Raw genomic sequence first — 19227 nt, 5'->3', positions numbered from 1 at the left:
AACAAAATGAGGGACCTGCGCTCCAATAGCCGTGGCGTAACGTCGGAATCGACGAGAATCCAGAAATTTCAATGATAATGACGATTGCCGATGAAGCTTGCGGGCGTCATCGTTATTCAAAAAAGACACGGTTCTCAGAATGGCCTACCCGCTTTCACGCGTGACATCACGGTTCAAAGCGCACAGGTCTCGAGCATGCTTTCAGCTCGTTCATGAGGCTGCTGCACAGCAGTCGCACAAGTCTCACAGAGGAGCGCATCTTGGTCACCTTCAATCACTGGCGCCATTTTTTCAGCGTTGTACTTCCGGGCGACTGTTTGCATGACCGTTAAGCGCTACCGTCGGGTGGACGACAATTTTCTCCTTCGTCAATGTTTTTTTTCCACCGTGCGGATTTCGGGCGGGACTGCATGATTTGCCTGCCATATTTTGTGTACCCACATTTCGAGTTGTCCATTACTCGGCCCTGCTATGCGATCTGCGCATGACCAGCGCATAGCGGTGGAGTGGGCCCGGAACACTACTCAGGTCGCAAGGGTCCTGGACCCCGCTGGCGTAAGCAGGAAGAGCGAATTAAGCCTGCTTGCGATTCTTTCTTTTCTTTTACTAAATGAAGTTTGTTCCTCCTCCTCTGCAATATTCTAGCATTCCGATTAGTTCCGATACCATAGCGACCACCCTGGAAAGGCATTGCCCCATTCAATCACACCATCACTATTTCTCAACGGCGAAACTTTCCTAATTTCCAACGAGTTATCTTTGTAGCGTCGTGCTATCGTCGAGTGGATGACGAATTTTTCCTCTTCATAACGGAAAATGTGAGATTCAAGAGATCTAACACACTGCAGTAGGTGCATACCGGCCCTTAATTATTTTAATGCGGTGAAAAGTACTATCACGGCCGCTTGATCAAAACAAGTGCATTTCTATCGTGAAAATCGTTTTATTTCTCACGGCTCTTGCTCCACATCAACCTTTTATCTCTTCTTTTTAAGTCTTCTTTCAGAGTACACGCAATCTTAATACCCGAGCCGGTGCGCTACATCATCATCGTTGATTTGTGCGATTACGACACTGACATAATTCGCTGGCTGGCGCCGACACTGAAGTGCAAAGAGAGGAGCTAAAGAAAGCTTATAAGACACCTTTCCAGAAAATTATAAATGTCTAAAGGAAGTACCAGTTTCAACATCATTTAGATGTATAATTTCTGGAAACAGCTGTGCTAACACCAACCCATCAGTGGTCTAGAATACGTCTTGCTGAAAGCTTTCAATAACTTTTTAGACCTTCTTATATTTGCAAATCAACTTGGAGTCAATAATTGCAATTAGCTTTTTAATTTAAAATGCAATATCCATTAATACGGCAATGTATGCCACAGAGTTAAAGTTCGCAACTTAATAGTGGGAACATGTCATGCAGACGCCTTGCTTCGATTCTACTTTCTTAGCTAATCGCGGCACTAACACAGCGCAGTAGCATGCAAGCCGGTGATGTAGAGCGAAGAGGAAGCACGAAGGCAAGCTGTTGCACTATAGTTCATGCATAAAAAATGTCTTGTTTTTATTGCTTTATTGGACAGCCATCGACATAGTAATTAAGCTATGGAGCCTTAATTACCCATGAGCGCGACAAAAAGTTACGTTGCTTATCAATGCAAGAAGCTAAAAACACACGCCAAGTGCGGCGTGGCTTCAGACGTGAAATAGGAGACTCATCAGGTCATCGAAACCTGTTGTGGCAGACTCGTGGGGCCAGACACTGCTGATGCGTACACACACGCTGTGGTCATCCTGCCAAAACGCACATTCATTCAGCGCTCAACGGAACAGGAGGGGAGGGCGCGTGATGTGCAGGCGTGTGATGTGCAGAAGCGATGTGCACAGCGCGACAACAAAGGACGGAAAGACACAATGGACACAAGCGCTTCCTCTGCTGCTGGAATGCAGATCATGGATTAACCAGCTCGGTCTCGCACTTAGTTTCATTCAATAAGATTGCAGCAAGATAAAACATACTTTAATGCAATCCCCTTAGTTCTCAGGCAGGAAAAAACTTCAATAGATGGGCTTCTTGCACCCCCCCCATTACAATCTTAGGTTATTCTGATATATTATTCTTGCAATTAAAAATAAACTATGAGACTTTAAAGCAGCTTACACTAACACACACCTACTTTAAGAATGCAAGTGGGATACTAAATCCGGACATATAACAAAGAAAGAAAAGACAAAGCACTCTCTCTGTATGACGGCATCCCGCCGATAGAATGTTGTTTATTCGAACATCATTACATGTATATCATTTGTACATCATTAGATCATTTGCACGGCACACAAAGGGCAGCCGCACAAGTTCGTAAAAAGTATATATCCATCGCAAAAATAAGTGCATGCATGTGCTCAGCATACTCTGATCTGCTTGAGATCAAAGAACTGCCAAGGTGCAAAAATAATGTTAAGCCTGACACCCGCTTGTTAGACCAACTGGAGGATCAAACCGGCGAACAATGATCTGTCACTTTCGACTAGCACCAAAAACCTTTGAGGCATACAGTTACTTCTGTAACCACTCGCAAGAAGAGAGAATCACGCAGTTGGTGTTTCTGCTACTTTTCAAACAATTAATGACATTTTGGCTGTATCTGTAATCATTTCAAGCAAAGCATGCAACACATAATGTACACACACCAATGCAGCTGTGGAGTCTGCGACAACAGTTCTGACACACAACACTGACAAAGCAACCCAGTCATGGGATTGCAGTGGAGGAGCCTTACATGTGGCCAGTATTCACTGAAATGTTGCAAACCAATGCAACATAACAATCATAAGACCAGAGAGTATGGATATGCAGTCAATCACCAGGCTCCAGCAGAAACCAGAGGCAGGGGCACAACACACAGCACTGCTGGACAGGGCAGACCACTTCACCACAACAATAATCAAAACAGTAAACAATTATTGGAAACAGCCACTTCACATGACACTGGAAAAATGCAGACCTCGAAGCCTGCTTATTGTAATGCACTTTGATCACATTCAGTGTTGTTAAGTTACCAAAAGGTTGTTTGCACATGCCAAGCAGACATCAGTAAACATACACATCACGAGAACCTTGCACGTTTGCCATCTCAAAAGTAAATCTGTGACACTCTCCTACTGTTGTCCCCATCTTTAAAATAAATGTCCTCCACTCATGCCTTCATATTGCAAGCAAAGTTCTGGCATGCATTATGCAGTCAAGATACACAGCTGGTGGCCTGCTAGGTTCAAACACAGGCAGGCAAGTTGCAAGGTGGAGTCACAAGCCTGCTTGAACACAGCAAAGCAGCCAAGCGTAGCAAAAATTTCACTCATGAAAATGCCAAGAATGTGCTCCACTGAGGATTCATGTGTGCCAATGTGACTTACAGACACCTCAAAAATTGAAGAAAGCCACACCTGCTAACAGAAAGTCAAGGCAGGCCTGTTATTCCAGATGTCTAGATGGGCTCTCTTGTGAAAAAATGCCTCATCTGTAAACCCATCTACAATTAAAGGAACTCATTTCAATAATTTAAGGTAGGTTGCCCACATATCCTGCTGCCTGTCATATGGGAAGTTGCACAGACATTCTGCATAACACAATCGCACAGCTCGCCATCCAAACACCGCAGAGCACTGGCATGTGTGTTACCTTGGGTGCATCACAGCTGACCTTTTCCAATACCAACATTTGGTCAGTGCAGAACGAAGCATACCACCATTTATATGCAGCAAGGTGCTTGTAGGGGAAGCTTCCTTATGCATTTTGATGATAATAATAACAATAACAATCGTTTATGGAGTTTTATGTCCCGGGGGCATGTGGGTCATGAAGGACGCCACAGTGGAAGTGTCCAGATTATATTTAATCACCTGGGGTTCTTTTACATGCAACCAAATCTTCCTGAATCTCGTTTCACAGAATAATTTTTTAAATTCTGCCCTCTCTAAAATGCAGCTGCCATTGTTTGTATGCAGCACTGCACATTACGAAACCAGAATGAGCATACTGGTGGGTAATGTACAATGGCAGCAAAAAAGTGAAAACTTTATGCAGTGGTACTGTGGCTTTGGATTTCTTCTGCTAAACTCGAACTTGTGAGTTCTGTTCCAGGGCACAGCAACCGCATTTTGATAAGGATGTAATGCAAAAACACTTGTGTACTTAGACTACGTTGAATGTGAAAAGAATTCGAGGTGGTTGTAATTATGAGGAACCCCACTACAACCTCTCTTCGTATTCTGTATGTTGCTTCAGGTAGTAAAAACCCATAACTTCATTGTTAAATTTTTAAGTCGAGAAGGAAATGGCCAAGACTTAGCAATACTAGCTATGCTGTCTGTACAGGCTTGTTTTTTTCTTTTAAAATATTTTGCTGGCCACATTCTGGTTATTACAGAATACAGAATCATTCCCTGCTTAGAAAATCAGGTAACATAAGAACTGAAAGACCTACACTATTTCCAAAATGGATATAAACCCTTTCAGTGCCTTTTCTTTTTCTCAGATGTTATAAAATGAAAAAGGACTTATTTTTGGTTTTTCAGAAGGAAAAAAATTACACGGATAATGAAAAATGCACTTTTAGTATGGTCCGCACCTTCCTTTCTTCGTTTCGGTTCTCCTACTTAGTTTCATGTTGATGCGCAAGCTCCCACAATACCATCGCCGTGTAAATAAAATAAAAAAAAGAACTTCACCATGAACATACCAAAGATGGCAGAAATACGCAAGAGCAGACCCTGCACTATGGCACGAATATATGGATGGAGGATTGCCGCAGTAGCGGTGCACAAAGCCCTCAAGCCACACCTCTGCGCAGCGCAACCATGCCCACAAAGTGTGCTGCAGAACACGCATTCCACAGAGCGCTAAATAAAGCTCAGGTTGAGCAAGCCCAAAGAGATGAGAAAATATGCTCCTAGAAAAATACAACATATGGTGGAACTACTTCAGAGCTCACCAACTTTGTGTTACTGTGCGTATTCAAATGAGGAGGGTGGAGAACATACCGGTACATCAGTGGCACTGAAAGGGCTTAACAAAATGGTGTTCCATCCCACCCAATTCTTAGTTCAAGAGCCTACTCAGCAAGCAATGTGCTGTATTCTCCAGTGAATCATATGAGGACACAGACATATTAGAAAGGCAATACATGAGTGACAGTACGGCAGAATTACATATACTTTTGAATATAGTACGTATATATCACATATATGTAACAAATGACCAGATGAAATGGGAATGATTAATGCGACACATTCGTAGCTGATGTGAAAAAAGAGAATCAGCACAGCAAAAATGTGACAGCACATTAAGAAAAATGTTTTAGACCACATTGCAAGACACTCTGTGCTATGTACATGTTACAAGCATGCTGTGTTGATATACATAGCTAATAAATGTGTCTGGATCAAACTCAGAATGCGCTGAATTTTGAGCAGCCCATTACTGAGCATCTTATAACATCACTATCAAAGTGACTCAGCCTTTTTCATAAAAGGCAACTTCTAAGGTATCTTCAGTATCATGAGCAAACGTTGGAATTGTATATGCTAGATGTACATGTGAAGTTAGCACTCACGCTTACAGCAAGCACCATAAATTATAGTACCATATTTAAAAGCAGTTTATGGGACCATGAAACCGTAAAGCTGCTTTCAAAAACATGTGACTCATTAGCAATGACAATGGGTCTGCAAGATTAGCCATAGTTCATAAATGCTAAGATTACTTACAGCTTTTGACCTCAGCATAGCAAAACTGAGCTTCCTCACAAAATTACTGCTAATTTGGGAAAGTCTATGATCCCAGACATAAAAAGGTGTGCCACAAGTTTCATGCGCTTGTGGGATGCTTTACACACCAGTGGCCTTGCTCCCAGAGATGTACAGACAAAATTTGCTTCCCCATTTCTGAAGCACTGAAAGCATGTGTGAAAGGTGCAAAGGTCATGTTTCCTTAAAGTACAAAAATAGTGTGAGATCCCATTCCCATTTACATATACATTGTTAAGTCACACGGTGCGAAGAAGTCTTAAAGCTTGTTACACCTACTTTAACAGTGCAAAAGTACCCTAAGGCTCACATGTGATCTACAGTTTTCGTACTATGTTTGACCTTAATGAGAGTATTTATAAAAATTTATTAGAGTATTCTTGCTTTGCAGAAACACTTAGAGCTGAAGCACCATGAAGTTATTGAAATTCCCAGGCAAGACCAAGCGAGCACTACTATTATAAACATTCCATAAACCCCAGCATCAGAAATTTCATGCAATGCCTGAACTAAATGGCTCTCTAAAACATTACTGAATCCATTATAGCAGAAATTTCCCACACTGCCAGTGCTTGTGCTAGTCAAAGCAGTATATCTTATGAACAGTTACAACTGAAAGCAATAGTAGAATTCTTTGCATTGCTCATCCCAACTAATGACAAAATTATACAGCAATGCTTCCAAATAAAGTAAACAGTATGTATAAGAGGTACATTAAATGTGTGTATCTACTTGTACAGAAGGCAAAGCTCTCATTCCACAGGCACTTGAAATGTCTTAATCTCTTTAACACTGTCGCCCAGCAATGCCCGCTACAAATCGCACTGCCACTCAAAGCCCATTTCACGCCATAGCACCTGGCAACAAAATAACAAAGTTCATATGCATTGATACATTTCTCTGAACATTTATAAACTGCTAAACCTGGAAGTGTTGTTAGCCTTCACGTATGCTCCATAAGAGAGGCACATTAGAAGAGGATGAGCATTTCAAAAGCACTAAACATAAGAGGGCTAAGCGAAAGCTGCAGTAGCAGGAGAACATGCACCAGGACAGACAGTAGTAAGACACTCAAAATTGATATACTTATTCTGAACAACAGGCACTTGAATACAGAAAGAGCACAAAAGATTACTGACAACACAAGCCAAGCTTAACATGTATGTGCTAAGATAAAACAGGTAAACTTTATGTATTCCTACACCCGAATGAGATATCATTGATCACTAAGAGAGTTAACCATTTCTTTAATGACTACTTGTGAGCATTTTGTTTCTTTCGAGGGTTCTGGTGTTGGCAATCTCGTGTTGCTCTTCCGTGTTTAAGTGCTGGTTCTTCAGACCAGAATACTTATGATTGACAGCACTCTTGACGGCATCTAGGTGTCTCTGTGTGTTTCGTCTTCCCGGACTACTGTACATTGTGTTCAGTCTATAACAACTAGCCCAATATTTTGTCTAGCTAAAGAAAAGGGCTAATAGTGCAAAAGGGCCTCATCAGAGAAGCATAGCAAACTAACACAATAGAGAGCAAATAAATGTAACATCTACAAGCATCACGTCAGAAAAAAGTACACGCACTTTATGTAAACAGTTCGAAGTTTTCAAACCACACATCTGTTGTATCACATGAACACACGAAGCCACGCATGACTCAAAACCTGGCTAATCATCGTGGCACAACATACACTGACATATCAGCAAGTGTTTTTCAGTCTACAGGAATTGATTTCAAAGGAGTAAAAATACCAACACTACTCATCACATCTAGGGAATGCCTTGTTGAGATCTTCACATTATGTGATGCTTTGTGCTGCCCACGAGGTAAGAGACAGTAATAATACTAACACTGAGCACATTACTTGGCATGTACTTTCACAGTGAAAGTTGATAGAATGAGCATAGGCATTCAGATGCCAGTAACTCCTAAATATGTGTGAATGGAATGCAAAAATAAAGCTGTTTCCTACTTGGCAGCATGTCCTTTTACACATTTCAAGCAAGTGAGCAATGTGTACATTACCACTGTGCCTAATGAAAATTTTTGCAAGCTCTCATGAGAAAGAATTCATGTCATCAGCACACAGTTTGAGCGAATGTGCGACATGATGCCGAGGCATACGATAGATATGTTGAAGATATAATACAGGATTTCTGACGTGTGAAAATAAACATAAGAGATAGTCATTCACCTTAATACCATTCAACACAAATTTTGTTGGCTAGGAATAAGTATAATTTTCTTCTGGCTTTTTTCTAAGTCAGTCTGTCCAGATAATTTAATGCACCTTTGCAATCCCATCATTGTCAATCTAATAGAAATTGGTGACATATTAACAAAACACTTGCCTTGCGATTCCTATAGAGAAGTACAAACTGTCAGAGTGTGCATGAGCATAATGTCAAATTTCAACACATCAAGACAAGCACTGCCAAAATTTCTGTGCTGACAAATAAAAGGTCTTGAAGCTTTCTTTCAAGTGGATGCAATTGGTGAAGCCCAAAATTCACTTCACCATATTTTCCTTTTCAAAATAAAAGGCAGATATGTGCCCCTTAGTCAATTTGCTCAGGTACATGTTCAAGTCATTCTAAGCTGACACACAAGGTAACAAACAATAGTACATTTAATATAACTGAATTCAAGAAATATTGAACACAGCATACATGCCTAGGATATACATAGACATTAGCATATTATTCTATACACACTAAACATACAAGTATTTACGTATGTGAAACAAAACACAAGAAGGACTTTAAAATATGTGTGCTTCAAAGCAAGTGGTTAAATGTTTCAACAGGTCAGCATCGAATATTGCACACAACAAAATTGTTTGTGACACAAAATGCAGATATTCAGGTTCTCAACATGCTAAAATAGCTGATTCAACAATGTGGTTGGATAATGGTGGCAGAAAATAAGCCACAACATTGCTTGCTAATTAAGTAAAATGAGGGAACGACATCAACATGCTGATACTCCAATTTCTCTAGATAACCGACGCGAGATGCAAGAAACTAAAAACAGCTTTCACACATAAATATACAAATATGCTATGAAAATAGACATCATGGCACCATCATGTCTAAAAAAGTGCAACAAAGGAGTTACACCTTCTGTTCCCAAGATGAGTCACAAGAAATTGCTTCTAATATCACTTTTGTCACAGCACTCACAAAGCATTTACAGTTCCATCATACCTTTAGGTGCGAACATCTGAATTTTACACCACTTATAATTCTTAGTCATTTGCTGCTGCAAACAACTCAAACCACTAAACAGTACATGTTCAAGTGAAGCTAAGGGTTCAGCAGTAAACATGATTTTTAGAGAAACCTTGCAATGGCATCTATCTCTTACAAAGATGGCAAAAAGTTATCTGTGCCACTGCTACAAAAGACAATCAATGCTATGTCTAATTTTGCTGTAGATGCTGTAAACACAGATTGATGGTACCTTGAATAAGTCACATGGAAGGTGTCACTCCTCAGGTTAATCAACATTTCAGAGCTTCAATAAAACAAAAGCATTCGGGAAATGATGGCCTACACGCATAATTTCCAAAGAAGCTTAACAATCCCAGAAACCCACGCAGCTGCATTCTTAATTCACATGCAGAAGTGCCAAGTTTCAGGTTTACAAAGTTGTCAAAAGTTAAAAAACTGTTTTCCAAGCCTAGTTCAAACACTTCAATAAAGTAGTAAGAAAATCATTATTATCATCACATGAAATTGTCCACTACAGAACGAAAGTCTCTTCCAGGCATCCACAATTATCCCTATCTCATGTCAACAAGAGCTTTGCCTGCATATTTCTTATTTTTATCATACCTCCTAATACTTGGACATGTTTGACTGCATTTTTCTTGCTTTGGCACCCATGTCTGCTATTGTAAATGACCAGTGGTTATCAATTCTATACATTATGTGACCCTTAATGCGGACATTAAAAGGAGACACAAAAATGACGATACAAATTACGAAAGCATACGGATGTAGCTGATGTGATAGCTGAGACTGAAAAGATGAAGCGGAGTTAAGTGAAAACACAAACACTCTGTTTTTCACTGAATAGAAAGTTTTAGAATAGCATTTGTCGCCTTATATACGTTAAAACGTAACCACCTTTGCGGGATGTTACGGTGTGTATCCTTTCAACACTTTTAGTTTACCGTAAGGGAACACAAACGTAAGGAAGATGTTATAAAACAGGACGCCATCTGGTGCCTCGTGCCAAACATATCCAAGCCAAGAAAATTCATTACCAACCATCCTGTTATTGCTACGCTGATGAGTCTCATTAGGCATATGGGCGGCGGAATCGATGAGCGATCTCAGAAATTGGACGTGTTATACGCTCATAACTAACGTTTCAGGTGAGTATAGAAAAAGCGAAAGCTCATTCCAATAGTTACTAGCGATAAACGCAAATCAGAGTGCAGCCATCATGTGAATTTACACTGAAGCGGTAGCTATTGGTGCCGCCATGTTTGACAACGCTATATCTTAACCTACGTAAACATTCGAACGTTAAACTCGCCAAATAATGTACGTTATCATAGCGCACGTAAACCACAGAGACCCAATAACGTTCAGAGCATGCGCAGTGATGACAACGCTATTTCTTTACGTATGTAATGCATTTATGTTTGGTTGCAAACGCTAAACTAAAGCTGTATAATGACTGCTGCTAATTTTTTGCAACAAGGACACAAATTTCAACATGAGACACCAGGTGGTGTGGAAGCCTCTTTTGAGTGCTCTTATCATACAACCACTTTTAACCAAATAATTTTTTTTCAGCAGGAAATAAAAGAACTTTATAAGATATTAATAATTTCTATAGAAAACTCTTCTAAACTGTATAGCTCATGAGAGCTTCCAGTTTAGAGAGAGTCTGCTGTACTTCCAGAAAAGTGTAAAGTTGAACAAAAATGAAGCACAACCAAAACTTCTTTCATGTCTTTGAAACTTTCAGCAAATACAGTCTGTTGCAATTTCTTACCAACTGCACAGAAATCACCTTTCGTTTAGTTAACTGGCTATGTCACATGATTTTGCAGCTTGATAATATAACATACTGCAAATGTTTCAGGAGTGTTAACTAAAAATTTATTTTTAGCCATGCATAGCAAAACTTAGCTTGCAAAAACAAGATATTCAGAGCAGCCACGGTATTCAACTAGAAGTACTGAGAACTGCCTCAGTGGTTGTTCCACAATCACAGAGCAATTATTTTTACATGAGCCTACTTGAATGAAGTTTTAAGGTTTTGAAGCAGAATGTGTTAATTAGGCACATCTATGAAAAGCTGCTCCATCACATGAAACATGCTCCCAACTCTAATGAGCAAGAGTCAAGCTAGATTTTTTAAAAATCACTGTGGTTCACTACACGAACAGCAACAGTAGGCAAATACTCGACAGCTGAGCCGCCATTCTCTTGGCACTTGTGCAATGCGTTTGCCATCTGGAAAACATGTTCCTACCAAAATGCAAAAGTGAGATTACTCAAATTTGAGCTGGTGTAGTAAATTCTTGTGATCATATGTATTACAGATACTTTGTTAGGGTGTTTCTGCTGGCAGAACAATGCGTGTCTGCCACCTTCCCTAGCAGTAGTAGGTCCTGAATACCACTTAATCACCAATGGCAAACACAGAGACCACCATATCAACCTTATGTGCACTCTATCCGATCAGTGTTCAACCATCTTTCAACTACACGTTTAAGCTTATGGCACAGTGTAAGGCTATCCACAAAATGCCTGAAAAACCAATGTACACATTAAGATACTGCCCCTGAGACATCACCATTACAATCAAGCCAAAATTTGTCATATGAATTATATATATTATAGACTCTGGAGTGTCCCACAGCAGTTATGTCGAACAACACAATTTCTATTGACGTCTAAACTGAGCTTTGCAGATTAAATTGTCTAGAATGCTCCACAGTAGTAATAAAAAAAAACACACAAGACAAAAGGCCACACAGTGCTGGTAACAAAATAACAAATGCGAAAACTAATTCGCTATTGTCAAAGGCTATTTTACAATAGCACAGGCACGGATGTCTATAGCTTGGTTAGAGAGATGTGAAACACTGCCTTCAATTACAGCTCTGCTAACCTGGTGCTCAATGTCTGTTATCAATAGAATAAAAATCACACTTTATTCTGACTCGTAGCACAACTGTGCTACTGTGATACACACAGCAGGTCTTTGTAACGTCATGTTGATGTCGTTATAACTGAGCTCTCTTTGCCCGGCAAACCAATCATCACCTTGCTACATAGGGAACCCTCACTAGACGGGGCACCTTCACTTCACAAAGCACCTAGCATCTATGGCTTGCCTGAAGCAATTGCGGTTAAGTAAATATGCTTGCCTGAAAGCAAAAGACACCGATAATAATATTTATCACTGGCACTTGTCAGCCAGTGTATTTCAACCTCCTTCTCAAGATAGTACTTGCAATGAGCAACTGTCTCGGCTCCTATCCAACCTCACAGAAGCCGTAGTGCCTCAACAGATGCGCACCTTCCAGTGGCCTTGGCTTGAAGCTGTAAAACATAAGCTGATGGATGATCCCAAGCTATACAGTGCTATTGATGACCCTTGCTGGGGTTCATCAAAAGCGAATAAAATTGTAAGACACTGAAAGTGTTACGACATGAAAATGTGGCCTTGACTTATCAAAACCTTTTCACATTCGTGCACTTGTCTAGCACCTGGAGGCTTCAGCCCACACCAAGGTCCATTTCTTAAAGGAGTGGGTTTTTGTCTTAGGATAAAGAGGTCAGCCATTTGATCTCTTACAGCAGAAGTGTTTTTTTTCCTCAATGTGTGCTGCACACTTCTGGATGCAACAGAAATTATGTCCCTGCTTGACATGGTGGCATTTGGCCCGCTTCAAGCCAAATGAGTAGCCACATCTAACTCTCTAACTCTAAATCTCCAACTTGTTTATTCATTTCACATGAAGTAAATAGTGTTGTAGACATTTGCTACGCTTTATCTCACCTCGGCTGCAAAGTTTTGGCACTCAGTGGTCTTCTTGAGACTGGTTCTCAATACTGAGGGATGAATGTCTAGCCCACGATCGTACACATGCAGCTCACAATGTCACTGCAATAGAACCGTAGTGCCATCTATCATCCCTACAGCAAAAAAAAAAAAAAAAAGAAAAAAAACATGCCAAAACATGCTACGCAGTGACAGATGGAACCACCATTCTGTAGCAGAGAAATAGCTATCTTCTGAGACAACATGCACTTGTCACTGACTTGGAGTGGTGTTGCTTCAGCCAGCATAGGCCAGTACATATGCTCCCTTAGCTCATGCACCAATGCTTGGACGCATAAAATTGCCTTTATGAATATTTCATGAATACTTAATGCATCCTACATGTGTGAACTTGTCGTGTGTAAACTTTATGCTTCGGTGACGAGTGTGATCTCTGGCCATGCCTCTGTCAGGAGTGATGGCTGCACAGACAACAAAGAGGGAGTGCTCTAGGCTACACCGCTTAAGAAAGCATGTGGCTGACAATCCAGCAGGAACTTCCACATAAGCAAAGAGCACTGAGACTGGGTCAGCGGCTCAAACTATGCAAATCGGCAACCATGAGCTAATATACAGTTCAATGCCATATACTTCCAAATAAGTTTGTGGCTACGTTTACTATTCCTACGACACTTAGCGGCCGCAACTTCTGCAGTTACCTAAAGTGATTCAGAATTAAGAGCCCTAAATTTCCTTTTCTTCCTTACACACTTGCCTAAGTTATCGTACTCAATTTTTGCTGTTCTTGCAAGATCACGGAGCACATGATGTTTCCTGGCAATGCGAACAAATGGTGTTGAAATTAGAAGCGAAATACCAGATGGTACAAATGAATTCCTCATGTTAACAGGCAATGTGAAAGCACTAGTGACAGTTATGGTTTTGCTGGAAAGAATTTCAATGCCTCAATCGCTGTGCTTAAGTAAAAAAAAATATCCATGCAAACAGTTTGACACAAACTGCTCTAATGATATGCTTTCAGTACGTAAAAGGGGCAAAAATTTATATGTTAGCAAATCACAAACAATATGTGACAAAGAACCATTTCTATTATGAAATGGTTTTGCACAGTATAAACATGGTTGCATTGGCACGATGGTCTCAAGTCATGCAGCACATGATGTGCAGTACATAACTGAAGAATTGGTTAAAACAGCAGCAACCAGCTTGGTATATGCGATTGTGAATGCAATGAAAAAGAATGAGGTAAATTTTCAACTGCACACTCTGGCACTTCACAATGCCAATTCAACCCATAAAAGCCAACTTTTCAGCCACATAAAGATGTCTTTCATATACTTTCTTAGCACCTAACTTATTACATAAAATGAATGATACTGATTGCATGATCAGCTTTTTAACATTAACGCTACTTCAAAAATTTATATCCTAGGTACAGTGGTTCAATACTAATAACTAAGCTGTCTCAAGTTTAGCACAAAATATTGCACACAATGTTTCACAAACAATTTAGCTGCCAAAAAAAGTGTAAGATGACATATAGCAGTCATGATCATATAAACAGTACCTGGTTAAAGAGCTATCAACAGAGAAGATAGGTGCTGAAAATAATATTTGGGTGAGATGGTATTTTGTGATCCCATGTTGACACAAAGCTATATTCAGCACAGTTCATGAAACAGTGTGAGATGTAATATGTTTCATAAATCTTCATTAAAACAACTCTTGTGCCACGTGCAAGTGTGTAATACAACTAGTCATAGAACGACATGTAAGATAGGAGGCTAAGTTCAATAAAGAATGGTCTGCAGCTACAATATGAGATATTAAGAGAGAAGAGAGAATAGAACAAACACTGGGCCTCTTAATAACAAATGCAAGCTACACACACATATGTATACAGAATGCTACATTGACAAGAAGTACAGGTATAGAAAGCTTTCAGCTCAACCGCAGGCTTGTTTGCGCTCAAATTTCATAAGTAGGCAGCATGCTGCAGGTCATTTTGTGCAATACCATATTTGAATGCAGTACTTGCCTACTTCATTCAGGATAGGTAAGATGCACAAGCTGTGTTTGGTGGTGCCAAATGAAGAACATAACAGAGTTTCTTAGTGGAAGAAATGCTAGTGTCATTTAATGACAGGAAGGAAAAGCTCCTCTTTACATTCTGTTTTCACTACAGTGAATGTTGCTTTATTGGTCTGGTGTTGCCAGAGACAATGTGGACTTTGGATGAAAGTGGTGAGTACTGCATTCAAACAGTGTATGCATCATCGAATGCTACTTTTGTGAGAAACTGAGCATGAACAAGATGACAGTTTGGTTAAATAACCATTCATACCAGGCTGCCTCAATGATGCAACATTAGAACATTAGGTGCTAATTTACATAACCTTTGGCATAAAGATAACAACACACTGTATATGAAAGCACCAAGTTCAACTTCCCATCAGCCTGAAGGCATATTTCTATTAGAGCTTCTCATCTCACCAACACAGATGGATACCTTGACATAGCTCTTTACAAGCTTTGCGGTTTTTGTAAAAGCACACTGTGTTTTACCAAAGAGGAGCACTGGAAATGTGAGTGAAAGTGCCCACAACAGTGGACACAAGCCAAGGTTACCAGAGTGCAGCAAGATGGGTGGAACCTGAGATGTACATGACAATAGAAGTACTAAGTACTAAGTGCCTTCGAAGGAGATGCAGAAGCATGAACCCACTTTTCTTACCCCTCGCAATGGTCTTGGAACACCTTTAGAGGGTTTCAAACAAAAACATCAATACATCAAAGTACACTGGCATGACCCAACAATATCGCTACCAACCGTTGGACCTACACAGACCTTTAAAAAATGCAACATGTCCCTCATCTAAACTGCAAGCTGCCGATGACTGTTTCCCAAAACAAAGAGTCACCACTCAATCTCAGTAAGCATATCCTTCCTTGCCTTTCAAGAAGCTGAATGTTGTTACATAATAAACAATTTGCAAGTCATGGTAATGGTGGCAAACAGCACAGGAAAGAAAAAGGCTGGTGATATTGCTGCAATGAACTGCATGTCACTTAATGTGTGAAGTTCAAGTGAGAAAACTAAGGGGAAAATAAACAAGCATTAAGGCTGCTTAAATGCTACACAAGCAGGCACCATAACATAAATGCAGTGCTTAACCATATGTCTTACAGATCCCACAGGCTAAGCAAAAGGTGAAGGGTTGCTAAACGAACAACAGCCTGACAGCTATGAAATCGCATTTAACGAACTTCCTGAAAGCAGTGCAGCATTGAAATGATGGGTAAATCCTGTACTAAAGAATGCAAGAAAGGACTTAATGTAAATCAAAATAAAGGGAGGATGCTGAAGGAGCGCAGAAGTCCCTTCTTTAACTGTTTACCTGAATAACTCTCAAAGCCTTTCCAAGCGTCCCAGTGAAGGATGAGAGTTTCCAGAGAGATCAAGAACATTCAGAGGACAGAAACCTCCTCGCACAGGCAAAAGGCAAAGACACCTTGCCCGCCTGTCTTGAGCGCAAGGAGACTGCTGCAAAAAGAGCACCACTTTCAAATAAACCTGATAAACCTGGTAAATAAACATAAGACACGAAGTAAAAGAGGATCTACCAAGGAACTGTACAACAGTGGGTTTTCATATTCCATCTATGAATAACAATAGTCTGCCGTTTTACCCCTCCTCTTCTCAAAGGGTTCCAAAAGAGGTTCCAGCTCAGGTGGAGAGAGAACAGGAAGGAGCAAGACAGTGCAGGTTCTGAACTAGAACTTTGTAGGTCAGCCACTCAACATTTGTACCATGTGCTACCAACATACATAAATTGAAGTGTGAATAAGTCGAGATACAGTTGAATGTGACTTTGCAGTTGTGCCTGTGATACTGGCATAATTCAGGCTTAAAAACAGAGCTTTGGAGTCACAGCAGCAGCTTAGAAACTAAGGTTGTATTCTCAATCAGTCACTCTCAGGAATATTATCACTGTTTCATGACATAATGTTCAGAGGAGCACCTCGATGGAGTGGCAGGTGTCTTGTCAATACATTCAACAATGCAGCGCGAGAATAAGGCTGATTATAGGTTTGTCACTTCATTTGTTAAATTCCCTTTCTCTGGCTTAGCGATTGATGCATCTTGAAAGTGATATCCCTGAAAGTGATCGATACAGAATATGTCCCCCAATTATACGGTGGGGCCTCCCTCACGTAGTCACATATTAAAAGGCATTCCTTCCGATTTTCACATTTCAATTTATGCTGGTGGTACTGACAACCAGCCCTGTTTAGCATCCTGGTTCATTAAACTGGCCCTGTGATAACAGCAAAACAAAGAGAGAAAGAGAGAGAGAGAGAGAGAGACAGACACAGAGAGAGAGAGAGAGAGAGAGAGAGAGAGAGAGAAGACAAGGAGGAGGTCACAGGTTATGCACCATGCCCTTGATGTGGCTAAATCCAGGCCGCTGGTGGGCGTCAGTCGCCCAGCAGAGGAGCATCAGCTGGTATAGGTCAGCAGGGCAGTCAGCGGGGCAAGCCAGTCGCTTACCCTGCACCAGCTCGCTGCCCAAATTCTCCTGTGTGACCCCCTGTATGACAGGGTCCTCACCATAGGAGAACATCTCCCACAGTGTAACGCCATAGCTCCACACATCTGACTTGGTTGAGAACTTGCCATAAAGGATACTCTCAGGGGCGTACCTGCATTGTAAAATGGGACCACAGACAAGACCTAAGTTCAGTACATTGAAAAAAAAATTAAATTATGGGGTTTTACGTGCCAAAACCACTTTCTGATTATGAGGCACGCCGTAGTGGAGGACTCCGGAAATTTTGACCACCAGGGGTTCTTTAACGTGCACCTAAATCTAAGTACACGGGTGTTTTCGCATTTCGCCCCCATCGAAATGCGGCCGCCGTGGCCGGGATTCGATTCCGCGACCTCGTGCTCAGCAGCCTAACACCATAGCCACTGAGCAACCATGGCGGGTCAGTACATTGATGTGGTATGATGGCAGTGGGCAATTTGAGAAAAAGCTAGAGCAGCTGGAGGTCACATTTTGGATTGAGAACTTTTTAACATACCTACACTATAACTCTTCTTGCAGCATTATAACACTCTTAAATGTCAAACCCAGCCACGTTGTAGAACAGCTCCTAGTTTGAAGCACATTATTTTGGTTCCAACTGCATGTGCGAAGTCAGCTGAATGCACATTGAGTGCTGCATCAGCCAGCCGAAGAGCTGCATTTGATTGGACTCTACGTTGAAATACAAGCCAGACATGTAATTAAATTAACTTTTTTCATATCATGAAGCAGAAGTAGGCATGACGGGTTTATTAGATCACTAAAACAGTTTCCTTGTTCCCATCTATACCACAACTACAACTCGGCCAGACTATATGACTGGTTGTGTTAATGATCCATACTTTCAATAGACCAGTGCACAGGCAAAGGACGAGGAGCCATGAGGCAAGGATGAAGCATTATCTAGAATTCTGCAATGTCAGTTGGACAAATAGTCACCAACAGAGGGCTCCACTACTCAACTTGGAATAAACACAACACTTGCTGCCAGCAATGTCATATGTTAAACAGTGAGGGGTGCATGGAACAACCATAACTGCCTAGTTTTCCTCCACCTAGCATGTTCTCCTTCCTTTTCCTTTGGCAGAAATCATCTTTCTCAATGTCCCAAAATTTTTTCATTGCACTCATTTTTGCCTCACATTTCCACCCCAACTAACATTAGATGTGGACTTCACAAAAAGGAGTAGCTCCTTCAGGAATATATGCTGGCACAGACGTGCTTACCACGAGCAGCATTTCGAAAACGACACTGACACTTAATTTCACGGCCATGTCGTCCTGCACAGTGAAGAGGAAGAGGACAATGTGGAATCTCGCGTCCTATTTACACACTAGGAACACAAAGGCTGTCAAAAGTAGACATCTCTCCGTTTATCTACCGACAAGCATATGGCCAAGTGAAACTAATGTGGGCTTTGGAAGTGAAGGATTTGAGGTTCACTTCCCAATCTTAACTGACACCAGAGAGTCCTTTCTTTCCCCTTTCATTCGCTTTGCTACTTCAGGGCTGGTGATAAACTGCATTGAGCTAAACTCTGAGGCTCTAAACAACTTGTACTGAACCAAGCTGATGCTGCCTTTAGGTACTCCATGCTGAAATGAACCCTAAGGGGGAATTTTAGCAGGATTGTATTACACCCACTGAGTGCCACAGATGAGTGGCAGCTGTTTATTCATGTCGTTATAAATGCTAGGCTACTAGATCATGCAAGCTTTGCAGAAAACAGCTCTTTTTTTGTGGTCACTACAGGCAGAAACACAGAGGAAATCTGGTTCCCCAAGGTTTTAAGTGCAGC

At 40.9% G+C, this 19227-nt stretch overlaps 1 protein-coding gene across 1 annotated transcript in view; it reads right to left on the bottom strand.

Annotated features, from left to right (window-relative positions):
- Positions 1-2245: 2245 nt before the first annotated feature.
- The window catches only part of hop (tyrosine-protein kinase hopscotch), a 61852-nt gene continuing 44870 nt past the window's right edge, over positions 2246-19227 (bottom strand). The window contains exon 19 of the mRNA XM_075680395.1: positions 2246-17540. Coding sequence (XP_075536510.1) covers positions 17261-17540 — 280 coding nt within the window. The 3' untranslated portion in view covers positions 2246-17260. The remainder of the gene's footprint in view (positions 17541-19227) is intronic.

Source organism: Dermacentor variabilis, chromosome 2, assembly GCF_050947875.1.
Source record: "Dermacentor variabilis isolate Ectoservices chromosome 2, ASM5094787v1, whole genome shotgun sequence".
NCBI lineage: Eukaryota > Metazoa > Arthropoda > Arachnida > Ixodida > Ixodidae > Dermacentor > Dermacentor variabilis.
The sequence above is the reverse complement of the archived record's forward strand: the minus strand, read 5'-3'. Positions and strand labels throughout refer to the sequence as shown.